General features: G+C 35.0%; 1 protein-coding gene and 1 pseudogene across 2 annotated transcripts; both read right to left on the bottom strand.

Moving 5' to 3' along the window:
* Positions 1 to 2,675: 2,675 nt before the first annotated feature.
* Positions 2,676 to 3,098, bottom strand: LOC115967460 (annotated as a pseudogene).
* A 9,913-nt stretch (positions 3,099 to 13,011) lies between these two features.
* Positions 13,012 to 16,662, bottom strand: LOC115975988 (centromere protein V-like). 2 transcript variants are annotated; one of them, XM_031097048.1, is made up of 3 exons: positions 16,434 to 16,662; positions 15,638 to 15,722; positions 13,012 to 14,488 (listed from the first exon to the last, which is right to left on the bottom strand). In XM_031097048.1, the coding sequence occupies exon 3, from the start codon at positions 14,433 to 14,435 to the stop codon at positions 14,013 to 14,015; it is 423 nt and encodes a 140-aa protein (XP_030952908.1). In that variant the 5' UTR covers positions 14,436 to 14,488; positions 15,638 to 15,722; positions 16,434 to 16,662; the 3' UTR covers positions 13,012 to 14,012. The 2 variants fall into 2 exon arrangements, with proteins under 2 accessions (XP_030952908.1, XP_030952909.1); XM_031097049.1 differs by lacking the exon at positions 15,638 to 15,722.
* Between the last annotated feature and the right edge of the window lie 5,030 nt (positions 16,663 to 21,692).

The raw sequence follows: 21,692 nt of genomic DNA, 5'->3' as shown, positions 1-21,692 counted from the left end.
CTCCTCGGGGAAGTTTGCATCCTTGGATAGGTCACAGGCCTAATTAACTTGACTTTAATAACTTTAGTGACCGATCGGCCCCCACAGGAATATACAACGTTATCAGTTTACAAAGGAAGTTGGATCAACCCAACTGTTATGTATTGGCATTCTAACTGCCATAGCTGCAGCATTATAAACAAAATCAAGTACAATCCTAGGAACCTTTAACAGCTTACAAACCAGTCCATCCAGGTACAAAACATCCAGGTCAGTAATGAGAGACCCCTCATACCAAGCTGGTTTCTTGGACTTACTAACAAGTTGAATTAGGTCCTTACTGTTGGCCAAAATAAGGATCCGTTGAAAACCATGATTCCTGACTGTGAAGACAGCTTCCATCAGAGCCTCCTGCATAGCTCTTTTAATTGTACTAGTGTTGCTGCTATGAACACCATAGAATTTGTTAACTCTTTGTTGATCTTTAGCTTCAAAAGCCCAAGCACTCCTATTGACCCTCGGGTTTCTAGTCCCTGCAATTTTAATTAGGAGTTGCCACTGTCCAATGACATTATTGGGTTCATTGCTTGGCCTGCTTCTTCTAATAAGGGGACTAGGTTGGCTGGAGAAGACCTCCTTGTACCTGCAAGACAAAGTTTGGGCTGTTAGGATTACTTCCATGGGGTTGGGCTGTTTACCTTCATGTACCACCGTGTTCCTACGGAGCCAAATGGTCCACAATGTGGTAAAGATGGACTGCAAATATTCAAAAGATCCTTCTTCATTCCAGTTATTGATTGGTGTGTGTATGTATATATATATATAATGGTTTTAAAAACAGGCACGGTCAAATAATCGATTTTGATCTTGGTTTCTGATTTTGGAGTTTTTTACTTGACCGAATTGGTGCCTGGTTCCTGACTGAACTGGCTGGTCTGGTCTGGTTTTTAAAACTATATATATATATATATATATATTAAAGAATATATAAGCATGAGTCACGTAACAATATTTTCCTCATATGTGTGTGCAATCGTGTCCATGAAAACAAAGATAAGCAGTTAGGAACCTCTTACCAAACCTGACAGTTCATCAAATCCACGTATAGATGACATCTCAAAGGTTCTTGATTCTTTCTACATGACATTCAAGTAAGCAGGCTGTCATATGGTGGTTATGGCACCTCTCGCTTCTTTGAAGCAAGATTTTAGGCAACCTATAGAAATGTGATAAATTTAACTTTCAGCACGGTTTGTAGAGACGCTCTTGACAAAATTCGTAGTAGTACACTCCCTATAATCAGTGCTTTCAAGCTCATTTTCCACTTTACAACCTTTAAGTCACTTCTAACTCAATTGTATAACGGGCCATGAAGATTATAAAAGTGAGAGGGATAACGAAAGTCGACGGGAAGTGCAGAAGGATGGAGATAATGGGGCATAAGGTCATTAGCGCACACTTCAAACATGATGAATTCCATCGTCACCATCATAAGATATCTCATATGTTTGTTAGCCATTTGTTTTCTCCAACCCTATACGTTTCCTAATTTGTATGATAAATACATAGTAACAACTTATTAAAAATAAACCCTCTGGCCTTTCATCACAATTAAATGGGTTCACCTCATTGAATAAAGTTATTTTCAATTTATATTGATTTAAGAGGACTAGACTAAAACAGAAGGGAATCTTAAAAATTATGAAGGCATTTGAGACCAACATAAGTGAATCCAAACATACATCGACAATGCAAAACGAAAATGTCAAAGAAAGAAGATGTAGAAAAAATCCAATCAAACTAAGCTACATATCAAATCCCCTTTGAGCAGTCTTAAGTCCTAACTAACTAAAAATAAAACAGTGTCACAACTCACAAGGTAGTCAAAGTCCTGTGGAAGCGTCATATGAAAGCTTACATGGGAAGCTTTAAATCGACACAAGACCAAATTCGAATTACAAATTAGTAACAATTAAATCACGTTAAAAATTCATAATTAAACAATCTGCTATCCAGGGTGGCAATTTTGTGGGTTTAGTCTTGGCCGAGTAGTGTGGGGCTGTGGCAACTGCGATGGCAACATTGTGGGTGTGAGCTTCATCATGGGGTCATTGGCGCGAGAAATAGTTAACAACAGTGGTGGTGGTGGTGGCAGAGGAAATGCGGTGGTTGATGTCATCAGAGTGAGAAGGTTACCAATGGAAAGAGGTGTGAGAAGCTCTGTCAATGAATCGGCTGACTTGGAGTCGAGTTGGATTTTTGTTTGATGTGGTGAATTTTGTTGGTCCAATTAAGCCACAATGCAGGAATTGTATGTGATATATAGCTCCCTGTAAAGATTCAAGGAGTTACCATCAAAAGGGTTTTTAAAGTCTCAATATCTAACTTATTACAAGTTAATTGTAGATAACCACCCTTAACTATGGCGGTATTTGTATTTTGTACTTCGCACCCGAAATATTGAAAACCTGCTATCAACACCATAAATAAAACAAATTTGCAAAATAGCACCCCTACCACCCCTAGCATAAGAGGTGCAGTATAATCCATGAAGAGTCCAAAAACATAAATCCCCAATTATTATCTCCATAAGCGTTCTGAAACTAACAAATGTCATCAACTTCCCATTTATTCTCATTGTTGATATTGGTAGCTTGTGTTTGTAATTTACCTGACTTTAAATACATTTTGGCCCTTCAGTTGGCAGAATTTTGCCCCTTTGATAGTGAAGCTATGTCAGCCTTAGCAACTGAGCTTTCCCAATTTCTCCCATCAATATTCTTAATCTCAACATGGGTTAGTGTTCCAGGATCAACACACCTGAATGTAATTGCAACTCCATCTGGGTTTGAACGTGGAAAATAAAATGAGGTTATGCCACAAACTTTACAAAATGTGTGTTTTGCTGTATGAGTGCCAAAGGTGTAGGTCGTAAGGAACTGTTCGGAATCTCCCAGAAGCTCAAACCTTTCAGCAGGGACAATGAAGTGGGTGTTAGCCCTCATGAAACAGTCAGAACAGTTGCAATCCCAAGCTACAATGCTAGTGGGAGCTTGGACACGCCATCTGACTTTCCTGCAGTGGCACCCGCCATTATGCACTACTGTCTCAGAATCCATTCCCAATGATTCTAGTGTTTCAGAGGTGTTACAGAAAGTTGACTGTTTAGTACCTGTCAATACGGAACACAATTTAATTACAGATTTCTTGAAAATGGAATCAGTTTATGTTCAGAAATATTCCATGGTGCAGAATTTCTGATAGGATTGGTTTTGATGTCTTATTGACTATTTTTCTTTTAACATTAGAAATAGAATAGTAAGCATAGCTTCTTAATATTCATTACATGGATTGATACAGTCTGTAATGGTTCAATAAGCAGATTTGGAAGAGTTATAATTGCCTAGGCTGAAAATTTTGAGAAAGCAGAAAAGAAGAAAATTAGAGAAAAAGGAAAAAAGGAGAGTAGAACATATATGACACTAAGTATTTCATAATATTTCAGATGCTGATATCATTAATAATAGAAACTTAATTAAAAGGGCATAGCATTGTCCTATGAATAATTGCTACATTGTGTTTGCTTCAATGTTAGCTAACATGGAAGCTAGAAGTCCATAATAAAAAAATGCGGGCATCAATAAAAATTAAGCATCATTTTGATTGATGGTATGCAGCAATTTGGATTTCCTTTGACTGAAAGTAAAGTTTTTCCAATTCTAAATTATTTCCCTTTTGTATAACAGCCAACATTTCAAAGATGGATTTCAAACTTCAAGGGCTTTATAGATCTTAAGGGAGCCAAATGGTGCATTTCAGTTGTCAAATACATTTCCAATGTGACATTTACTTCACGATACCCTTCAACATGAGGATTCATAAGCATTCCATTGGGCAAATGCTTATGAGTGTCTAAATTCCCACAAAACCACTACATTCTCATGGCTTGAGAAAGTTCACTTTTTGGTAAAATGACTGCAATCCCAAAATTTTATTTACGTTTTTAAGATGTCACTATTGGTGTTCTCAAGCAAATTATAATAGCTGCAGTATTATATTGATTACATGGGGAGCAAATTTATAGGCGTATTACATAAGATCATCCTGTACATCTTAACTGGTATTAATATAAAATATAATTTTGCATTGGTTTAATTGTCTACATATGAAATCAGAAGACATTTATAGCTTGGTATTTGTTGATTATAGAGGGTTTTAAAAGGATTATAATTATGTGGAACTTTCTACTCTATTTTGCGTCTACCTAACCCGAAACTTTCTAAAAAGTAAAAACTACCATGTTCATTCAGCACTAATTTGTGAAAGTTACCAGTCAAACCAAGTGATGTTGTACAAGTGTAGCTCTGTGAATGTACATAACCAGCAGTTTCTACAACTCAATAAGATTCCATACGCTGCAACTTGTAAAGCCAAAACCCTCAGATCCTTCTATATGTGGTAGTACAATAAAAATCTGACCCATGTTGCAGCCATTTCATTTGATTCAACGACAAGTCATTAAATTGAGAAGCTAAATAAGTTTTGATAGTTCGATGATTGGGGGATTTGAGCTATAAGGATTTTTGCAAATTGAGACCCTAAATAAGTGAAGATGCCAAATTGTTCAGGAAACAAATTGATAGAATCCAGATACTAAACATGGACTCGGATCAAAACACAACATGGGTTATTCTCCAGAAACATAGATTTAACATATGTGACAACTTCCCAACTTTTGATGATGCAAATAACCATGCTACTAAAGCAGATTTATATATGTTAGCCCACAATGACTCAGTGACAGATACAAATAATTAGTGACCTTATCAACTCAAGATTTCAGGCAAAGATCCAGTTTATATTCCCCTATTTAAATAAAAAATAAAAAATGAACTTTGAATTATTATAAGTTCATCAATCCAACAAATTAAAAATCTTCCTAGGTAGATATCTAGCATATGCTATTTTAAGAAAGCTTGTTTTTTTTAGATATGACTAAAATATTTGACTTTCTCTAAACCACCAAAAAAAAAAACTTTGCCAAACATCAATCTCAAATTCACAGCACAAAAAGTTTAGACCTAAAATGAAAAGATAAAGGCTCCCTCAAAAAAGAAAAGACTTACCTGACAGGAAGTCTCCCTCAAATCCAATAAAAAAAAAAAAAACCCAGCACTCTCAGATCAGACCACGCTTATGGTTATGGATTAAACCCCAACTGGGCAGTAGCTATTTGAGGATGCCTAAAAAGGTCAATGACAGTATAAAATTACAAAACGGGCCAGCCAATGAGAGTTTGAGGGAGAAAATAGGTAACTAGCACTAAAAAACTAACTATTTAGTTAGTAGTTAAGGTTTCAAAACTAATTTGTTTTCTAGCATCTCGAGTCTTTTAAACTCGATTTTGGCCAATAAATCGACCATCAAACGCTCGATTTCTATGCTCTTATTACTGTCGACGTGGCAAACTTTGCCACGTGGGAACACAGAAATCGAGTCTCTAAGACTCGATTTCTAAGCAACTCACTGAGGAACCACAACGTCAGGGAAGAAAGCAGAGGAAGAAAAAAAAAAAAAAAACCAGAAATAGAGAGAGAGATCGGCGAGACCCAGGCCGGCGCGCGGCGCCTGGGTCTCGCCGATCTCTCTCTCTATTTCTGGTTTTTTTTTTTTTTTTTCTTCCTCTGCTTTCTTCCCTGACGTTGTGGTTCTTCAGTGAATTGCTTAGAAATCGAGTCTTAGAGACTCGATTTCTGTGTTCCCACGTGGCAAAGTTTGCCACGTCGACAGTAATAAGAGCATAGAAATCGAGCGTTTGATGGTCGATTTATTGGCCAAAATCGAGTTTAAAAGACTCGAGATGCTAGAAAACAAATTAGTTTTAAAACCTTAACTACTAACTAAATAGTTAGTTTTTTAGTGCTAGTTACCTATTTTCTCCGAGTTTGAGAGGGGAGTGTTTGAGAGAGTTGAGACAGACCGGCTTGGATAAAAGAAATAGACAAAAAAGGAACAAACAAATAATATTTTAAACAGAGGGAGAATAAAAACATAATTTTCTTTTTAGCTTTCCACTGCAGTGCACAGCTAAATATAACTGTGCACTGTAGCAATATAGGTAAAAAATTTACCTATATCACTCTTTTTGTATACAGTGTCGTTAAAAATAACTAATTTAACTTTTTAGCAACATTAATGTAGATGCTCTAAGGTCTTGTTTGGTAGTTATAATTTTTTTTTTTTTTTCAAAACCAAAAATAGTGGGTTTATATATATTATGTGGTTGATGTTTTCTAAATACAAATTTCAGAAATCTGTTTTTTGAATTTCATTGTTGAAAATAGCTAAGGGGTGTTTTTAAGATTAATTTTTTTTAATAATATTATTGTAAATAAATTAAAAACAATAAATCTTAGAGATTTGCATATACTATTATCACGAAGAGAGAGCATAAATTGGTGTGGAGTGTGTGGTGTATCATTTGTGTCTTTTTTTTTTTTTTTTTTTTTAAAAAAACTTTTTATATGTATCTACCACCTACTTTTTGTCACAATTTTTTTTTCCTTTAAAAATATAAAACAGTCTTCCATAATGAGTTGTAAGTTTTGGAATTTGTAAACTAGGGTTTCAGAGTGATATCTAAACATATTCTAGAGCTGTCATTGAAAATGTAGTGACACAGAGACTGTAGGAGAACACAATGCTCATTGGGGAAGTTACTAGGACATCTGTGAGGCTGGGATTCTATATTAAGGTGCATCTCCGAAGCATATTGGAGATCATGTGTTCTTGTGAAGTCATCTGCACCAAGACTAGCTATAATCAATTTTTGTTTTTGTTTGGACATATGTGATTCACTTGTTAGGAACATATGTCACTATTTTATGTAATTGGCTAATCCTCTGACAAAATGCACTCTACTTGTATTTGGGTAGTCTAGGATGTATTTAATACTTCAAGAAACCTTGTTTCAAGATCAAGTATTAAAGACATGTAAGTCTATCCAAGATTCAAGCTGAGAAAGTACTTGTCATTAAAGCTCGACAGCTAGCATCTATCGAGCTTGAAGAGCTATTCCAGGCCCGTGGCTCGACAGATAGCCATCTGTCGAGGTTTATGAAAAACAAAATTTTAGTTCTGTTTTGACTCCAATTCGTGATTATGTGTTTGTGCTTTCTTTTCTCACAACCCTAGACATATAAAATAATTATTTTAAGAGCCGTAAAAAGTGGACACAAGTTGCACAAGTGTTGAGCAAAGTTTGTTCAAGAAAATTGTAACTAGAGACAGAATTTACCATAGTTCATCTTTCTTGTGTAGAAGTTGTTGTGTTTGTGCACCATAGGATTTTGTGACCAAGCATCTTCTCGATTTTCATCGTATGATGAACTGAAAATTTTTGCAATTAACAACCTTCTCTAGTTGGTGATTGAAGTCAAATACTGAGATCCGCGCAATTGGTTAGTCACGTACTGGGAGCCGTGCATTATAAGGAGAGATTGTCACTACAAAATAAGTCTAATTGGGTATTGGGGTAAGGGTTCAACTATAGGTTGGTATAAGGTATTGGGATTCCTTTACTTGTAATCACTTGTAACCGCTTGTTGTGATAATAGTAGATTCTCGGGAGTGATGACCTTAAAATCACCTAGTGGAGTTTTTGCCGTGTAGGTTTTCCCCATTTGTAAACAAATCACCGTGTCAATTTATTTTTTATTGCACTTAATTTAATTGGTGATTTGTTTGTGCTACCACACATTTGCATGTTAATTTGATTAATTAATAAACTTGGCTAATTAATCAATTAATTCATTACAAGTGGTCAATTCGTTTTTGGTCTATTAGTTTTGCTTGCAATCTCCAATACTTGCAAACAATACTCAAGAAATTAACAAAATATTAAAAGAAAAAAAAAAACAATTTCTAAAAGTTTACCCAATTTCCAGATAGAAATTTCTTAAAAGTTTGCCTAGTCTCCTCTCCAAATAGGAAAGTTTTGTTCTAGTTCCTATTTGCCTTTGACCACCAAATTTTTTATTGTAGAGCTTCAATTTGCCTTTGCCACATCAAGAGTTTGGGGTGCATGGAAAATCACAAAACCAGATCAATCAATGATAACATATAACTAAATTATTCTTTTATGTATATAATAAAATTTCATAATATTTTCACAACAACCTACCTAAATGTCCATCTATTCTAGGTTAAAATAAAGTAAAATAAATTATATTGAGTCCTATCACAACTTAGAACAAAGGTATTGTGTTGTGAGAATTCTTTTATATCCTTACAAATTCTCATAACTAAATAGTTGTGTGTGTATTTTTTTTTTAACCAACTAATTGTTTTAAGTTTTTAAATTTTTTCGTTAAAAACACTTAGCTAAAATGAGATTAATTAGAAACATTTCCACATAAAAACCTAACTCTTTTAATTATATTCCCTTGAAAGTTGAAAACCAAAACTTTAAATTTTAATCTTTTTTCACATGCATATTCCCACCAAAGATTAGTTTCAATTTTTTTTAATGAATTGCAAGCTAATTAAAATTATTTTTGATATGATTCTGGACAAATTAGATAAAATACAACCATTGCAATTTTAAACTAGTTTTAATTTTTTTACATCAAAATTGAAGCTGTTTTGCTAAACACCTACCATTTCGTGAGTACAAATTGTCAACCAGTTTTGTTATTGGTATCAACTTTCTCTCTCTCTCTCTCTCTCTCTCTCTCTCTCTCTCACATTATTTATTTATTTATTTTCCTTTTTGTGTTTTACTTGTATTCTTCCTCCTGTGGAGGGCATGAAAATTCTTGATCCCCATTGTGGCGGAAGCATTTCTATTAATTATAATTTAAAAATTGGTTGCTTTTAATATTAATTGATTTGTTGGTGTGTATGTCTTGTACATGTATATAGTTGCTCTTCTTCATACTTTCAATTCCTACAATATATTATAAACAGTATGTAGGTCCTTTAACGTTAAGGCCAAGAACCTCAAATCTTCCAAGAGATTCAAACATACCCAAGATCATGATCCCCAGCAGAGTTTCTTTTTCTCTATCCTTCTTCATTATCTCTCGTTTTCGTCGCCATGGCATGAAACGTAGTAATCCCAATAAATGTGGGTGTCCTTCTTGATAATGATACATGGGTTGGGAAAATGGGGTTGAGTTGCATGAACATGGCCCTCTCAGACTTCTATGCCTATAAAGATTACTTCAAGACTAGGCTGGTCCTTCAAACTAGGGACTCCACCAGCGGTGTTGTTGAAGCAGTTGCTGCAGGTTCTCTCTCTCTCTCTCTCTCTCTCTCTCTCTCCTGGAGCTGTAGTAACAAGATGATCATACTAAAAGTGATAAGTTTTTCTTATATTTTAAATCATTCTCTTCTGGAGCTAGAAGCCCAAACTGATTTGCAGTTAGGAGGATTTCTAGCTCTAAACTGATTTGTGGTTAGGAGGATTAGGATCTTCTAGAGTTTGAGTCAATTGTTTCTCAAAAAAAAAAAAAAAAAGAGTTTAAGTTAATTAAGCTTGGGTTTTGGGCTGGGGTGTAATGGGTTTTACAACAGTTTGATAGGATTAGATGATTGAGTTAGTTGATGTAGGTTATTTGAAATGGACATTTGGGAGAAAAGGATTTGTTTACCAAAGCTTATTTTTAATTTTTTTCCCCTTTTGGATGGGAACATAGATACACACTTAAGGGGACTTCACATTCCTATAAAAATGAGATTGAGTGGGAATGATTCCCACAGGCGTTTGAATTTCCTTGTGTGATTTATAAACAAATATGAAATGTTAAAAATTCTTTCAACATTTCTAGGAATTCACATGCATGGTACAAACTTATCAAAATAGAAATTAATTACATATGTATATTAATCAAATATGGCACTTTACTGTAGCTAGACGTTAAAAATTTTGACTTTTGACATTTTTGATGTAATGAGGTTTTGGTAGTTTCCTGTAGCTAGAGATTAAAAATTTTAACTTTTGGCACTTTTGATGTAATGAGGATTTTTAGTGTTTTGAATGCTCTAAGTAACGGCCAGGTAAACCTAATATATGGAATCTTGAAAATAAGAAGAAGAATCAAGGAGCAGGTCAACCATATGTATTATTGAGCCCAGATCTATGTTTTGCTTTTTTTTTTCCTTTTCAAATTGTAACTCAAAACCTAACACAACTCATACCCAAAACCAATAAGCTTTTGAATATGAAATATAAGATTGTAAAATTGATGCACTTGTTGTCCAACAGCGTGTACACGAACGGCGATATCAATGGTAGTTTGATTGAGAGATCCTCTCTCTCTCTCTCTCTCAACTGAACTCTAGTTGCTCTCTCACTCCTCTCAATTGGTTAAAAAGTTGAAAACGTTAGACTAAGGGTCCGTTTAGATACAACTTATTTTGCTAAAAACTAAAAATTGAAAACTGAAAACACTATAGTAAAATAATTTTTAAATGTATGAAAAATTACTATTCACTCTTTTTTTTACTGTTCATATGCCTTGGTGCACTGTTTTTGTCCTATGAACAGTGCATCAAGCGCTGATTTTTTTTTAAAAAAAAAAAAAAAAGGAGAAAACGCGCAAACGTGGATCCAAACTCCACCTAAATGGTTTTTTAAGTGTCCACATGTGTCACATGAGTGTTGCTAGTCAATTTAATGGTAGACAAGCAAATGTATAATGCAATTTGGCATATGTGTGAAGTTTAGGGAGTAAATTGATTAAAGTAAAAGTTCGAATGATATAATGACCATTACCCCAAAGTTCAGAGTATCAAGGAGTTTTTCTTATGTATAAAATTTCAACCTTTGCACACACACACACAAAGACTTAAGTTTTAGTTTGCTTGTTAAGAACCCAATAGAAAAATTTGCATGAAGTGGATTAAATGTTTAGAAAATTTGTTAAATTATTAGGTACTCCTGAAGTATAATGACGTGGTGTTCTTTTTTCTCATATTCTTAGTAAAGCTTATTATGAATTTAATTAGTAGAGTTCATCATAAATATAAGAGAAGAGAACATTATGTCACTGTATTATAAAAGTACGTAATAATTACTCTACAAAATTTAAGCTCCTAACCATTTTGAGTTTTGTCATTGTCCTTACGCAGCTCTAGACCTAATAAAAAATGTACAAGTACAAGCCATTATAGGGCCAAAAAATTCAATGCAGGCAACCTTCGTGATTGATCTAGGAGCCAAAGCTCAAGTACCGATTATTTCATTCTCAGCTACAAGCCCTTCTCTCACTTCCTCTAGGAGACCTTACTTTTTTCGAATTGCTCAAAGTGAATCATCTCAAGTAAAAGCCATTAGTGCAATTGTTCAAGCCTTTGCATGGAGAGAAGTAGTGCCGATCTACATAGACAATGAGTACGGGGAGGGAAATAATACCCTTTTTGATTGGTGCAATGCAAGACATTGATACCCTTGTCCCCTACCATATTATGTATTGTAAGTAGCTGACTTTTGTTTTACCATTTATTTGTCTTATTGAGAAACTACCTTTTGATTGTGGACTTGATAGAGGGTGCAAACAAATTTTCAAAATCATTTTGTTTACATTTTATTAACTGAATGGCAGATACCGTTTTGTTTGATTATTTGCTTTCTTTCCTTTTAGAATTCTTTTCATTTTTTATGTTGCATTATATTCTTGATTTTTTAATTTTTATATTATTCCCTTTTTATTATATTTTCTAATCACACCAAAAAAAAAAAAAAAAATTACATTTTATTAACTGAATGGCAGATACCGTTTTGTTTGATTATTTGCTTTCTTTCCTTTTAGAATTCTTTTCATTTTTATGTTGCATTATATTCTTGATTTTTTAATTTATATTATTCCCTTCTTATTATATTTTCTAATCACACCAAAAAAAAAAAAAAAAAAAAAAAAAAAAAACCTATGAGTGTGATGAGTATTATGCATTTGTGGATGAAATAATTTTTTCATCACAGTCCTAGATCTTTTTGTGATTGGAAAATATAATGATCTCAAATTATAATGAATGCAAATTATTAAATTTTACTAGTCTCTGAGTGCGTGCTCAGATGCTCTTCTAGTTTTTGGATAAGGGTTAATTTAGAGCATTTATTATAATTTGGGATTACTACATTTTTCAATCACAAAAAAAAAAACCTAGGGGTGTGATAAGTATCACATGTACTCATCACAGTGTACTCATCACACCCTTAGATTTTTTTTTTGTGATTCAAAAATGTAGTAATCCCAAATTATAATAAATGCTCTAAATGAATCCTTATGGGCGTGTTAAGAGGCTAGTATATATTAAAGAATTTATAAGCATGAGTCACGTAACAATATTTTGCTCATAAGTGTCTGCAGTCGTGTCCATGAAAACAAAGATAAGCAGTTAGGAACCTCTTACCAAACCTGATAGTTCATCAAATCCACGTATAGATGACACCTCAAAGGTTCTTGATTCTTTCTACATGACATTCAAGTAAGCAGGCTGTCATATGGTGGTTATGACACCTCTAGCTTCTTTGAAGCAAGATTTTAGGCAACCTATAGAAATGTGATAAATTTAACCATCAGCACGGTTTGTAGAGACTCTCTTGACAAAATTCGTAATAGTACACTTCCTATAATCAGTGCTTTCAAGCTCATTTTCCACTTTACAACCTTAAAGTTCACTTCTAACTCAATTGTATAACGGGCCATGAAGATTATAAAAGTGAGAGGGATAACGAAAGCCGACGGGAAGTGCAGAAGGATGGAGATAAGGGGGCATAAGATCATTAGCGCACACTTCAAACATGATGAACTCCATCGTCACCATCATAAGTTATCTCATATGTTTGTTAGCCATTTGTTTTCTCCAACCCTATACGTTTCCTAATTTGTACGATAAATACATAGTAACAACTTATTAAAAATAAACCCTCTGGCCTTTCATCACAATTAAATGGGTTCACCTCATTGAATAAAGTTATTTTCAATTTATATTGATTTAAGAGAAGGACTAGACTAAAACAGAAGGGAATCTTAAAAATTATGAAGGCATTTGAGACCAACATAAGTGAATCCATACAAACATCGACAATGCAAAACGAAAATGTCAAAGAAAGAAGATGTAGAAAATCAAACTAAGCTACATATCAAATCCCCTTAGAGCAGTCCTAAGCCCTAACTAACAAAAATATAAACAGTGACAACTCACAATGTAGTCAAAGTCCTGTGGCAGCGTCATATGAAAGCTTACATGAGAAGCTTTAAATCGACACAAGACCAAATTCGAATTACAAATTAGTAACAATTAAATCACGTTAAAAATTCATAATTAAACAATCTGCTATCCATGGTGGCAATTTTGTGGGTTTAGTCTTGGCCGAGTAGTGTGGGGCTGTGGCAACTGCGATGGCAATACTGTGGGTGTGAGCTTCATCATGGGGTCATTGGCGCGAGAAATGGTTAACAACAGTGGTGGTGGTGGTGGCAGAGAAAATGGGGTGGTTGATGTCATCGGAGTGAGAAGGTTACCATTGGAAAGAGGTGTGAGAAGCTCTGTCAATGAATCGGCTGACTTGGAGTTGAGTTGGATTTTTGTTTGATGTGGTGAATTTTGTTGGTCCAATTAAGCCACAATGCAGGAATTGTATGTGATATAGCTCCCTGAACAGATTCAAGGAGTTACCATCAAAAGGGTTTTTAAAGTCTCAAATCTCAATATCTAACTTATTACAAGTTAATTGTAGATAACCACCCTTAACTATGGCGGTATTCGTATTTTGTACTTTGCACCCGAAATATTGAAAACCTGCTATCAACACCATAAATAAAACAAATTTGCAAAATAGCACCCCTACCACTCCTAGCATAAGAGGTGCAGTATAATCCATGAAGAGTCCAAAAACATAAATCCCCAATTATTATCTCCATAAGCGTTCTGAAACTAACAAATGTCATCAACTTCCCATTTATTCTCATTGTTGATATTGGTAGCTTGTGTTTGTAATTTACCTGGCTTAAATACATTTTGGCCCTTCAGTTGGCAGAATTTTGCCCCTTTGAAAGTGAAGCTATGCCAGTCTTAGCATGCGAGCTTTCCCAATTTCTCCCATCAAAATTCTTAATCTCAACATGGGTTAGTGTTCCAGGATCAACACACCTGAATGTAATTGCAACTCCATCTGGGTTTGAACGTGGAAAATAAAATGAGGTTATGCCACAAACTTTGCAAAATGTGTGTTTTGCTGTATGAGTGCCAAAGGTGTAGGTCGTAAGGAACTGTTCGGAATCTCCCAGAAGCTCAAACCTTTCAGCAGGGACAATGAAGTGGGTGTTAGCCCTCATGAAACAGTCAGAACAGTTGCAATCCCAAGCTACAATGCTAGTGGGAGCTTGGACACGCCATCTGACTTTCCTGCAGTGGCACCCGCCATTATGCACTACTGTCTCAGAATCCATTCCCAATGATTCTAGTGTTTCAGAGGTGTTACAGAAAGATGACTGTTTAGTACCTGTCAATACGGAACACAATTTAATTACAGATTTCTTGAAAATGGAGTCAGTTTATGTTCAGAAATATTCCATGGTGCAGAATTTCTGATAGGATTGGTTTTGATGTCTTATTGACTATTTTTCTTTTAACATTAGAAATAGAATAGTAAGCATAGCTTCTTAATATTCATTACATGGATTGATACAGTCTGTAATGGTTCAATAAGCAGATTTGGAAGAGTTATAATTGCCTAAGCTGAAAATTTTGAGAAAGCAGAAAAGAAGAAAATTAGAGAAAAAGGAGAGTAGAACATATATGACACTAAGTATTTCATAAAATTTCAGATGCTGATATCATTAATAATAGAAACTTAATTAAAAGGGCATAGCATTGTCCTATGAATAATTGCTGCATTGTGTTTGCTTCAATTTTACCTAACATGGAAGCTAGAAGTCCATAATAAAAAATGCGGGCATCAATAAAAATTAAGCATCATTTTGATTGATGGTATGCAGCAATTTGGATTTCCTTTGACTGAAAGTAAAATTTTTCCAATTCTAAAGGATTTCCCTTTTGTATAACAGCCAACATTTCAAAGATGGATTTCAAACTTCAAGGGCTTTATAGAGCTTAAGGGAGCCAAATGGTGCGTTTCAGTTGGCAAATACATTTCCAATGTGACATTTGCTTCACGATACCCTTCAAAATGAGGATTCATAAACATTCCATTAGGCAAATGCTTATGAGTGTCTAAATTCCCACAAAACCACTACATTCTCATGGCTTGAGAAAGTTCACTTTTTGGTAAAATGACTGCAATGCCAAAATTTTATTTATGTTTTTAAGATGTCACCATTGGTGTTCTCAAGCAAATTATAATAGCTGCAGTATTATATTGATTACATGGGGAGCAAGTTTATAGGCATATTACATAAGATCATCCTGTACATCTTAACTGGTATTAATATAAAATATAATTTTGCATTGGTTTAATTGTCTACATATGAAATCAGAAGACATTTATAGCTTGGTATTTGTTGATTATAGAGGGTTTTAAAAGGATTATAATTATGTGGAACTTTCTACTCTATTTTGCGTCTACCTAACCCGAAACTTTCTAAAAAGTAAAAACTACCATGTTCATTCAGCACTAATTTGTGAAAGTTACCAGTCAAACCAAGTGATGTTGTACAAGTGTAGCTCTGTGAATGTACATAACCAGCAGTTTCTACAACTCAATAAGATTCCATACTCTGCAACTTGTAAAGCCAAAACCCTCAGATCCTTCTATATGTGGTAGTACAATAAAAATCTGACCCATGTTGCAGCCATTTCATTTGATTCAACGACAAGTCATTAAATTGAGAAGCTAAATAAGTTTTGATAGTTCGATGATTGGGGGATTTGAGCTATAAGGATTTTTGCAAATTGAGACCCTAAATAAGTGAAGATGCCAAATTGTTCAGGAAACAAATTGATAGAATCCAGATACTAAACATGGACTCGGATCAAAACACAACATGGGTTATTCTCCAGAAACATAGATTTAACATATGTGACAACTTCCCAATTTTTGATGATGCAAATAACCATGCTACTAAAGCAGATTTATATATGTTAGCCCACAATGACTCAGTGACAGATACAAATAATTAGTGACCTTATCAACTCAAGATTTCAGGCAAAGATCCAGTTTATATTCCCCTATTTAAATAAAAAATAAAAAATGAACTTTGAATTATTATAAGTTCATCAATCCAACAAATTAAAAATCTTCCTAGGTAGATATCTAGCATATGCTATTTTAAGAAAGCTTGTTTTTTTTAGATATGACTAAAATATTTGACTTTCTCTAAACCACCAAAAAAAAAAACTTTGCCAAACATCAATCTCAAATTCACAGCACAAAAAGTTTAGACCTAAAATGAAAAGATAAAGGCTCCCTCAAAAAAGAAAAGACTTACCTGACAGGAAGTCTCCCTCAAATCCAATAAAAAAAAAAAAAACCCAGCACTCTCAGATCAGACCACGCTTATGGTTATGGATTAAACCCCAACTGGGCAGTAGCTATTTGAGGATGCCTAAAAAGGTCAATGACAGTATAAAATTACAAAACGGGCCAGCCAATGAGAGTTTGAAAGATGAGAGTTTGAGAGTTGAGAGGGAAGTGTTTGAGAGAGTTGAGACAGACAGGCTTGGATAAAAGAAATAGAAGAAAAAAGAACAAACAAATAATATTTTAAACGGAGGGAGAATAAAAACATAATTTTTTAAAATTTTTTTCTAGCTTTCCGCTTCCGTGCACAGTCATAGAAAAAAAAAATAAAGAAATAATATTTTAAATGGAGGGAGGATAAAAACATAATTTTTTTTAATTTTTTTTTTTTTTTTTGCTTTCCACCGCAGTTTACAATCAAATATAATTGTGCACTGTAGCAATGTAGGTGAAGGGGTAAAAATTGGTATGACGGACCTTCATTATGTTGGGCCTGACGGATCCTAGCCCATGGGCCGACAAAGGATAAGCCCAGGGCATAGCAGGAACCCTGAACCAAAATACTTGTTATACGCGCTTGAATTCTAGTAGAATCCCAAAGGAAATAGGAATCCTAATACAAGAAGAATTTCAGAAGATACGCGTATTAATAAAAAACCTCTTTACAAGGAAATGTCTTGTCCATCACGTTTGGGATTATTCAAGTGAATTCCTATAAGGAAAAGACTTCTACATTAAGGAAGAAATGCCAACCTTCTACTACTATAAAAGCCCCAATACCCTCACAAATCAAGGTATGCATAATTTACCCCTCTCTAACACTCTAAAGTTGAGAATAGTTCTAACTTGACCTTCGGATGGTACTTGGCCGGCACCACACCAATACCCTCTATTAGATCACTTCTTTCTTCTTGCAGGTTACTAGTTCAAGCGTACGAGGATCGTGTAGCTCACTGGTAATTTTACGGCATCATCAGTTGGCGTCGTTTATGGGAAACGGTCGAGTTTAGCTAGCCAGACTATCGCTTCCCAAACATAAGAGTTGCATGGTACTCACTCGCTCGATGGCTACCACCAACAGTGTTCAAGGAAAAGAGCCGCCAAGACCTACTGCACTAGAGAGGCAGGTCCAAACTCTCATGGTAGCAGTAGAACGTCTCAAAAAACAGAACCATGATCTGGAGGAGCAGCTACGCCAAAGTGACGTAGGACATAACGTTCAAGAGGAAAACCAAGAAGGTACCAGTGCCGAACGAAGGGACCAAGATAAGCTAGAGGACAGCAACGCCCCAAGCAGACCAGAGCGGTAAAACATGAGCCTTCCATCCCTACTAATTTTACTAATTTGCAAGTTAGTTCCAAGTAGTTAGTTAGTCATATTCAATAACATGAATAGATAGTAAAATAAATCGCAACAAAAACCACACAAGGGATGACAAATTGTTCACATGTGAAAACCCAGCAAGAAAAACACTTCTAGGCCTAGACTAGTCTCATCAAATCCATTATGAATTGGTTGCAATAAAATCAAGACTTATAAGACTTCTAGGCCTAGCTTCCTACTACAACTGCTTTTACAAACTTTGTCTTCACAATTATTTTTCTTTACAAGTCGAGACACTAAGCATTAATCCAATCTCTTAGTTACTTCAAGTTCACAAGAAGAATTGTAGTAATCTTTATGGTTTCAAAATCTCACTTTAATAACACGAATGGTCATAAACATCTCATTTTGTATCCCATACAACTTAAGCCCCTGTTCCCTAATGAAAATATTATTAAAGAGCCCATGACTGGAGAAAGACCTTACCAAGAAAACTAATTTAAGTGGAATGATCATTTTATGCTTTAAAACCCAACAAGAACCCTAGCCTTGTGTATGTAACCTCGTAGCTGCATGTGTACACAAGTTGAGTTGGCAGAGTTTTATGCGGAAAGTTTTTTTTAATGGAAATTGGTGTAGAGATAATCCCTCATTGCTTGGTAAAATGACCGTGCACCCCCTTCTTGACACTATAAAAGGCCTTTTAGGCTCTTTCCCAAAACTAGGGCTGTCCACGGGTCGGTCCGGATGGGGTTTGTGCCCAACCCAAAACCGACCTGCCAGAATCGGGTGAACGGCTTAACGACCTGCCGCCGACCGTCGACAACCTCGGGTCGAGTCGGATTGGTCTCCGGTGGACAACGGTCGGGTCAATCGGCCTCAGTCTGAGTTTGAATCACCAGATCAAGCTCAAAATCACCACATCAAGCCCAAATTTAAGCGAAAATCACCGGATCTAAGCAAAAATCAAAGAAAAACCACAACATCAAGCTCAGATTTGAGCGAAAATCATCAGATCTAAGTAAAAATTGAAGCAAAAACCCCCCACATCAAGTTTAGATTTGAGCGAAAATTTCTTCTCATTGCTAGATCTAAGAAAAATCAAAGCAAAAGCATGCGCAAATCCGAGCAAAATCTTCATCTCACTGCCGGATCTAAGCAAGAAAACCTAGATCTTCACTGGATCTAACCAAAAACTACCAAACCTTCACCGGAATACTGATGAATTTGAATGGATCTAGGAACTCCAGCCTTCTCTCATGGGTTTCTTCGATTGGATCAGGTATATCGGGTTTTGAAGAAGAAAACCCGCCATCTGACTCACCTAAGTCGGTTTTTGATGGCGAAGACCCATCTCTAACCGTCACCGGCATTGGGTTAGCTGGTTTTCGGGTCGGCCTGGGCGGTTTGGGCAAGTGGGTCAATTCCCGGGTTGCCGTGGACACCCCTACTGAAGACAAACCAAAAACACTAGAAAATTAGTGACTTAAGAGTTTTTCACCAAAAACCTTCTACTTTCAAAGTTTTCCTGGTTGGGACTAGTCTTTGGTCAAAGCCTTTTAATTAAATATTTATTAACATACTAAGATTTTGTGGGTTTAGTTTTGATAGATTGATAACGAGGAGAAGTCAAAATTAAAGTCTAGAGCTTCTTTCTTTGAGGTATTCTTTTTCTTTTTCCCTTTTTCCTTTTGTTTTAATTTTGTGTTTACTTATTTGTTTTATTGCTTTCTTAGGTTAGTAACATGCCTAGGTTAGAGTAATGTAGTTTGGTTTTTTTTTTTTTTTTTTTTTTTTTTTGGTTCGATATATGTTGGTTCCGGGACAAGTTTAGTACGCATGTTCATCTCTGAGTACGCAACTCCACCAACTTGCATGCACATGCTTTTTCATGTGTATGCAAGCTCACCCAGAAGAACCCAAATTTGTTTGTTCTTTGCTTTCATGTTGTTTTAATTGTTTAGATGCAATTTAGGTTTCTGTTTGTGTTTAGTAACATGTGCTTAGGCCTTTTATTTGGTTTATAATGCAATTAGTTTCTTTGTTTCCTTAGTCTAATAAATAGCGTTTAAATAAGATGATGAACATGCATATGAACATGACCATGCCTTTGAGTATGTGGTGTTGTGTTACAATAATGTGAGTACATGTATACGAAATGAACACACATAACTAGCATGATTTGCTTGTTGAAAGAGTGATGAACATGATTGCTATAATTGAAATAGGATGTAGGTGATGAATGAGATGCATGTGATGCTTGTTGCCTTTGTTAATTTGTTCCATACTTGCTGCCTATAACATGATGCAATGATATGAGATATGACATGTGATGATAGCATGATGAATGCAATGTGAATGAATTAAATGAATGGATATGGTATGTATGTTATATGTGATGGTAAGATGTGGATAATATGTTTTGATGTTTAAAACTTGTGTGTGTGTGTGTGTGTGTTTAGGATAGTCTATTAGTAGAATTAGGTTATGGAACACAATGAGTGGAGGCTGGTCCAAGGGCCGGGTAGGGTTGGGTCAGGGGAGTCAATACCATACCGGAGGCTGTACCAGTTTGGCCAACAGTATGATATATTTCGGATATCGGTGTACCGTTTCGGGTTTACTACTATTTTTTATATTTATAAAAAAAAAAAATATATATATATATATGTGTGTGTGTGTGTGTGTGTGTGTGTGTATTATAATAAATATAAAAGTTTACCATAAAACATTTCCTCAATTCAAAACTAATTATTTATGGTTTTAGACTTTAGTATCAATTAAAAGAAAAAAGAAAAAAGAAATAGAAAGCTTAAAAGTTACCATTGCATACTAAGAAAACAAATAATACTAATAAGTTAATGCAAATAAGTTACCATTCTACCCTAACAAAAATTCAAAAATTACAAAACTTTAAAAAAAATTTTAAAATAATTTATGTACCGACCAGTTCGCTTGGTACCGGCCAGTATTGCCCGAAATTGGTCTATATGGCTGGTATTTAAACTGGTACGAAATATTGATGTTTCGATACCAATATACATACCGATACGGTACATACCGACCGGTACGGCTGGTACCGGTACAATATTGACTACCTTGAGTTGGGTGCCTAACACCTTCCCATTCCTGGGTGGGGTTGGTCCAAGGGCGCGAAATGGTGCGTTCAAAATGGTGATCTTTTGTGTTTTTGGTGGCTTGAATATTTTCCGAATGGACTTGTCAATTTGGAGAGGTTTGGAAGAAAAACAAAGCAAATAGGGTTTTTCTTGGGAATCCCGTGATTGTCTTCCTTTCTTTGGAAATTATGGTTAAGGTGGGGTTTAAATATAATTAGGATTTGGGTTGTAGCTAGTTTGGCACAAAACTGACTTTGGAAGGAAATTTTTTTTTTCCCATAATTGGATCTCATTTAACCGAATGTCTTAACACGAGTTTCTCTAGAAAATTCATTCGATTGAGTTTTTTTGAATTCGTTCAAATGAAATTACTTGATTAGAAACTCTTCCTAGCTTAAATTGTAGTCTTCATTACCTAAAATTAAAGTACAGATGAAACTCAAAATACATGGAAATTTGCCATGGAATTAGCAAACACTTAAAATGTGGGGAAAACATTTGGATCTTATACAAAACATATACAACAGAAGAAAAAAAAAAACTACTTCCATGACGCTTGAGAACATGTAATCTTTTAATCTTAGATTAGAGTTTGTATAATGCATGCATTGATGCATAAAATTACAAAACCAAAAGAGATTTAAGTAAATTCTTGATCTTGAGAACACTTTGATCTTCACCTCAATGACCACAAAGATCTTTAGGGGGTGAGCACTCTTCCTTGTTAGAAACCTTAGAAGAAGAGATCTTTTCTTCTCCCTCTGTTAAAACCAAGTGTAGAATT

The sequence above is a fragment of the Quercus lobata genome, chromosome 2 (genome assembly GCF_001633185.2).
Source record: "Quercus lobata isolate SW786 chromosome 2, ValleyOak3.0 Primary Assembly, whole genome shotgun sequence".
NCBI lineage: Eukaryota > Viridiplantae > Streptophyta > Magnoliopsida > Fagales > Fagaceae > Quercus > Quercus lobata.
This window is presented reverse-complemented; position numbering and strand designations above follow the sequence as displayed.

Bases quoted from the DNA above. Each gene is read 5' to 3' on its own strand.
- LOC115975988 (XM_031097048.1), bottom strand. From the start codon at position 14,435: ATGGATTCTGAGACAGTAGTGCATAATGGCGGGTGCCACTGCAGGAAA.